At 39.1% G+C, this 6,190-nt stretch overlaps 1 protein-coding gene across 1 annotated transcript; it reads right to left on the bottom strand.

Moving 5' to 3' along the window:
- Nucleotides 1–4,915: 4,915 nt before the first annotated feature.
- Nucleotides 4,916–6,190, bottom strand: LOC133038295 (uncharacterized). The gene has a single exon (XM_061116395.1). The coding sequence runs from the start codon at nucleotides 6,188–6,190 to the stop codon at nucleotides 4,916–4,918; it is 1,275 nt and encodes a 424-aa protein (XP_060972378.1).

Here is a 6,190-nt window from a genome sequence, read left to right as displayed (position 1 = left end):
AACTTTTCTCAACAAAAAAAAAAAAAAAAGGAAGGAAAAACACAGTGGTAAAAAAATATATAATGTAAAATGATAACTTTTACTCAGTGATGAAACATTTGGGAATCAAAATTATAAGATAAAAAATTAATGTTAATATGTGGATCTCATCATTTCTCATTTCTATAAGAGGGTGAAAATAAATGGGCTTAAAAATTTCACCAATTCTTTGTAGTTTTATTAATCATATCATTAAATTTTCTTCTTGATTTGAAAATTGGTATTTCAACAGTAGATTTTTTTTCTCTTTTTACTCAACAACTCTTCAACTCAAACTAAAATTTGTTTACATATTGTATTCTTCTGATTTTTTTTTTTTGAGAAAATGTATCCTTCCAGTTTAATCATTGTATAATAAAAAAAAAAAGTAGATTTCTTAAGATTAAAAAACAAAACATTAAATAAATGGACCCACGGTATAAATTAACACTACAAGAAAACCAGCTTTTGCCGGCGCATTGTTGCGCGCGTAAAAATACTACTAACTTGTGGCAAAGCTTTGCGGCGCGGATTATCTTGCCGACAAAGATTATCTCGGAAGCTTGGTCGGTAAAGGACTTTTTACCCGCGCGTATAGTAACTGCCCGGTGAAAAATAAGCTCCGGTGATAAAAAAAGGCCTTATCCGCCATGAACCTGCTATGATAAGCTTTTGCCGGCGCACAAAACTATTGGCGCCAATCTGACTGTTGGCACCAATAGTTTTTGCCACTTTTTACCGGCGCACTATTGCGCCGGCAAAAGTATTAAATTTTTTTTTAAAAAAAAAATTTAATTAATTATATTTAATTAATTATAATATTAATTAATTAAATTTTTTTAAATAATTATAATATTATATTAACAAAATAAACCAACATAATTTACATTAAAAGATAAACCAACATTAATTACTACTAAAATCAGTATATAAATAAAATGTTAAATGTTCGAACCGGATAATAAAAAAAGTACAGTTCTATAGGCGGGTAATGTCGTCATCGTTGTTTCTCTGAGTCTTGGGAGGCTGCGATGACGATCCAGCACCAGCAGCAGCCGACGATCCAGCACCAGGAGTGGGCAATGGTGGAAGATCCATGGGAGGCAAGTTGAAACCCGGCATAGCTCGAGAAAGATACTCAAACTGATCTTGGAATCATCTGAGGTAGAGTTGTTGTGTCTCATACTGCTGTCTCATATGTTGAGTTGTCTGCTCCGCTTCCTCCACTTTTTTTTCTGTAAAGCCTCGTACTGTTCCATTGTAACAGTCGGTTGGGCTGAAGGATGCGTGGCAGGTGCTCTTTTGGCCCCAACTCCCTTCAGTCTGGGGAGATGGCCAAAGCCTCTAAGATGCCGAGATCGTTCCCCGAGTACTTGCGTCATAACAGGTAAGTCTCGGGGGTACTGTGTAGGATCGACAGCAGGCTCTTCGGGCTCATCTTCAGTGGGCGCTGGTTGAGTTGCCACTATTTCAACCATTTGCTCCTAAAACAATTAAACAAATAAGTTAAATGGTTAATTTTAACACAAAATAAATTGAAAGAAATAAATAAAAATTGAATTAAAACGTAAACTTACGTAAGCTTGTTGCGCGAACTCGTTGCGCCAATCGTTGCCTTTATGGTGAAACTTTTGAAAAGTTTCCACCGCAGTTGGCAGTTCTTCTGTGTCGGGGTTAGCCTATTTTCAAGAGAAAATATATTAGTATTGTTATTTTACTAGAAAAATTTAAATGAATGATAGTTAAATATAAACTTACCCCCTCGACAACATGTGAAACAATAGGCTTGGAGCCCCAGCCTCCTAGAAATTTCATCTTACCCCGACTTTCTTTATTTTTCGCTGCTCTCGCCTGAAATTAATAATTTTTCTAACAATTAATTATTTATTATTGACTATATAAATTAAACATTACCAAAATTATAAATTTTAAAAAATATACCTTTTGTTTGTCTGTGCTCCAATAAGCGATGCAGTCACTCCACACCTCTTGAGTTACTCCCTCAGGAGGTGACATGTCGACCCTCTCCTGTCCAAGCTCCTCATTGTTTTGTACCCACTTCTTCTTGCATTCTGCCCTCCTGTCGCGTAAACCCTTTGACATCCCGTACTCACCGTAGTCTACGAATGTAGGGTTATCTCGTGGGAGCACAAACTTGGTCTGCAAAAAGTTACACATTAATACATTAATTACAATTTAATAAGAGTATAGTAATTTAGAAATTAAAAAAGTTATTAAGGTATACCTCAAGTCTATCCCAGAGTGCGTTGATGTCAGCTCTACTGACATCTTCCCATTTGAATTTATTAATGGGGATAGACATCCGAGTCATCCATTTGGCCATATTGTTGAATTTTTTTCCGTTTTTGCCTACGGGGGTGCCAGTCTCTGCATGCACCTCAATCGGTAACTTGGCAGATTGTGTTTTGGAGAGCTCCTCCTCAACATTCTTGCCCTTGTATTTAGCTCTGACCCATTTCTTTTTCGAACTGCTGCCACCTGGTGTAGACATACTACATATACAACACATATTATTTATTTAAAATAAACTAACATATTGCAAACATATTAAAGAAGAAGGGTTGTAATTTTTATTTTATTTAAAACACTATTTCAATTACAATTCATCATCCTCATCATCAGTTACATATACAGCATTATCATCACTGTCACTCTATAATTCTAAGGAGTTGTCTTCTTCGGTATTTGGACCCTCGTTGTCATCATCGACAATGAAATCATCTAATTATTGAGGCTGTGAATTCACACGATGGATGTTTGCAACTTCAGTTGGGTCGACATCATGGCGAACATAGTCAACATCATCCAACTGTGGAAGTTGAACAACGAACTCGGTTTTCGAATTTGAATTGTTTTTTGTACAAAGGGTGTCTCCCCATCCGTGTCCGGGAAGTCCCAAACATTGCGCGGTATGTACTCATTTACAATCAGCCAGTCTTTACCGTTCTTTAAATCAGGAATGTAGTAGATCAATTTTGCTTGAGATGCAAGTATGAACGGTTCATTTTGGTACCACTGTCGGTTGACGCAGATGCTAGTAATAACACTGTCACTATCCATTCTACTCCCGTTAGTGTCAAACCACTTACAAAAAAAATAAGAGAACACTGCAATCTTTCAAATAAGTGAACTCCATAATTTTTTCAAGTGTGCCGTAAAAATTTTGTCCATCTTCACCGGGGACCATGACACCGCTATTTTGTGTTTTGCGGTTATCATCCCTTTCCTTGACCAAAAATTTAATACCGTTCACTATGCACCCTGGATAAAAATAAATTGCTGTATTCGCTGGGTTAGCGATAGCATACAACTCATCTGACACTGCACCCTGGTTGCTCAACCGTAGTTCATTAATCTACATATCAGGAAAAAATATTACATTAAGAAAAGTTGAATAGTTATTCAGAACAAGATTAAGAGTATTGAGAGGCAACAAGGCTTACTTGAGTTTTGAACCATTAAGGGAACTCAGTCTCTTGCACTGTCTCAATATTGCCTACACCCCTTGCTTGAAGCAACTCCTTGTGCTCACTATATAATATAATGCACTTAGTAAGTTAAGAATTTTTTAGATGAAGTCGACTATTGTGTGTTTGTGTTTATGGAATTTATACTTACTTGATATACGGTTCAACCTCTGTGCAATTGTTCAAAATGTACCACTCCGCCTTACGCTTGCTTTGCATGGGTAAGGTGTCGACTGTCCTCATACCGAGGGGTCGGCCAACATGCTTGAATACAAAAAATTGTCGAGTTGGCATGTTTTGGACAATGTCATTGTTCCGGTCAGGACGGTTGAATCGAGTTTCCACTTCTCGAAAGTACATTGAGCAAAAGGTTAATGCCTCATTAACCACAAAAGATTCAGCAATAGAGCCTTCCAGACGGGCACGATTCCTGACATATTGCTTGTACACAGACATTGACCGCTCAATGGGATACATCCACCTATACTGCACTGGTCCACCTAGTATAGCTTCTTTAGGGAGATGCATAACTACGTGAACCATTATGTCGAAGAAAGCCGGTGGAAAAATTATTTCTAACTTGCACAAAATAGTTAGAATATTTGTTTGCATTTTTTCTAAATCCGAAACATGAAGTGTTCTTGAGCATAATTGTTTGAAATACACACACAACTCAATGATTGTGTCCCGGATTTCTTTTTTCAAGAACTTACGGATACCTGCCGGTAGTAAACGTTGTAACAACACATGACAATCATGTGATTTGAGCCCAGAAATCTTGCCCGTATCTAAATTTACATTTTTGTCTAAGTTTGCTGCAAAACTGTACGGAAATCGTACAGACTTTATGAAGTCTGCAAATTCAATCCGTTCTTGAACACTAATTGTGTAACTAGCTGGAGGCTTCTTCCACTTCCCATTCCAGTCTTCATACAACCACAACTCTCGTCGTATTTGCAAGTCTTGCAAATCTATTCTCGCCTTGTCGGTATCCTTTGACTTCCCGTCGATACTTAGAAGAGTACCTACTAAGCTGTCACACACATTTTTCTCAATGTGCATTACATCAAGATTATGTCGTAAGGACTTTGACTTCCAGTACTCAAGCTCAAAAAAAATACTTTTTTTAGACCAATTGAGCTCTTCACTAGAACGCTTCCGTTTCACACCCCCGAAGCTTGTTTGTGTTTTCCAGGCAAAGTCAATGGAATTCGGTCTAATTGAGATAAAATATCATCCCCCGTCAATACAGGAGGTGGTGCTCTCTTCTCAGGCTTACCATTGTACTTTTTGCTTCTCCTTCTCGGATCACTCATTTCGAGAAAGCGTCTGTGGCCAACATATCCAATCTTACTATTTAGGCCAATGGAAGGAGTATGTTCATTGCAAGTGGGACACGCCATATACCCTTATGTGCTCCAACCAGACATTAGAGCATAAGCAGGAAAGTCATTTATTGTCCACAACACTGCCGCACGCATTGAAAACACAGTTCCGTTGTAGGCATCTCGGGTTTCAACACCCGTCTCCCACAACTGTTTCAGTTCATCAATTAACGGTATCATGAATACATCTATGTCTTTCCCAGGAGATGATGGACCTGGAATTAATAAGGTCAACAACAACAATTCAGAACTCATACACTTCCACGGTGGCAAATTATATGGGACACAAATAACTGGCCACAGGCTGTAAGAGTTGCTCATGTTGCCAAATGGATTAAAACCGTTAGTCGCCAATCCCAGTCTTACATTTCTAGGTTCAACAGCAAAAGACGGATGAAGGCGGTCAAACTGCTTCCATTCTTCAGCATCCGCAGGATGCCTAAGCACACCGTCTTCTTTTGGTCTCTGCGAGTAATGCCACCGCATATCCTCCGCAGTGTGTCTTGAGCAATATAATCGTTTCAGCCTAGGTGTGAGTGGGAAGTAACGCATAACTTTGTGAGGAACTTTTTTCCCCTTACCCTTTCTTTTCACCCATCGTGATTCGCCACATACAGGGCAAAACTCCTTCTTCTCATTCTCCTTCCAGAAAATAGCACAATTATACTTGCACACATCTATTGAGTCGTAACCCAAACCTAGATTGCGCAATCGCATCTTCGACTCATAATGCGACTTCGGTAATTTTGTCCCCTCTAGAAATAGATCAATCAAGATGGACAACAACATATTGAAAGAGTGGTTACTCCACCTATTCAAAACCTTGCAGTGCATAAGCTTTACCAGTGCATTGAGGGCTGATTTTTTGCAACCTGGATATAACTCAGCCTCCATCTCTTGAAACAAGTCATCGAAGTTGTTGTTGTCGTTGATAGGGGGTTCATTGAAAGAATCAGTAGTGTTAGCAGATTCGTCAAACCCAGGGTCCCCTCTTAACATGTCCGCCAACACATCTGCCATTTCCTCTTCGTCATTTTCAGGAAGTTCAACTGCGGGCTGAGAGAAAGTCTCCCCGTGGAAATACCAGGGGTTGTACGAAGGTTGGATCCCGCTGAGAAATAAATGAACCCTTATAGTTGCAGGTGTGTGGAAATTCACATTCAAACACCGCATGCATGGGCATCGAGCTAATCCGTCAGAATTCACATGGTTCGTTGCTACCGCAACGAACTCCTCAACGCCACTTCGAAACTCTGCAGAGCGCCGGTGCGCCTTCATCCAACTTCGGTTGGTAGGCAT

This window comes from Cannabis sativa, chromosome 5 (assembly GCF_029168945.1).
Source record: "Cannabis sativa cultivar Pink pepper isolate KNU-18-1 chromosome 5, ASM2916894v1, whole genome shotgun sequence".
Taxonomy (NCBI): Eukaryota; Viridiplantae; Streptophyta; class Magnoliopsida; order Rosales; family Cannabaceae; genus Cannabis; species Cannabis sativa.
The sequence above is the reverse complement of the archived record's forward strand: the minus strand, read 5'-3'. Positions and strand labels throughout refer to the sequence as shown.

What these genes read in the sequence shown, in the direction of transcription:
- LOC133038295 (XM_061116395.1), bottom strand. Translation starts at nt 6,190, where the DNA reads ATGCCTACCAACCGAAGTTGGATGAAGGCGCACCGGCGCTCTGCAGAG.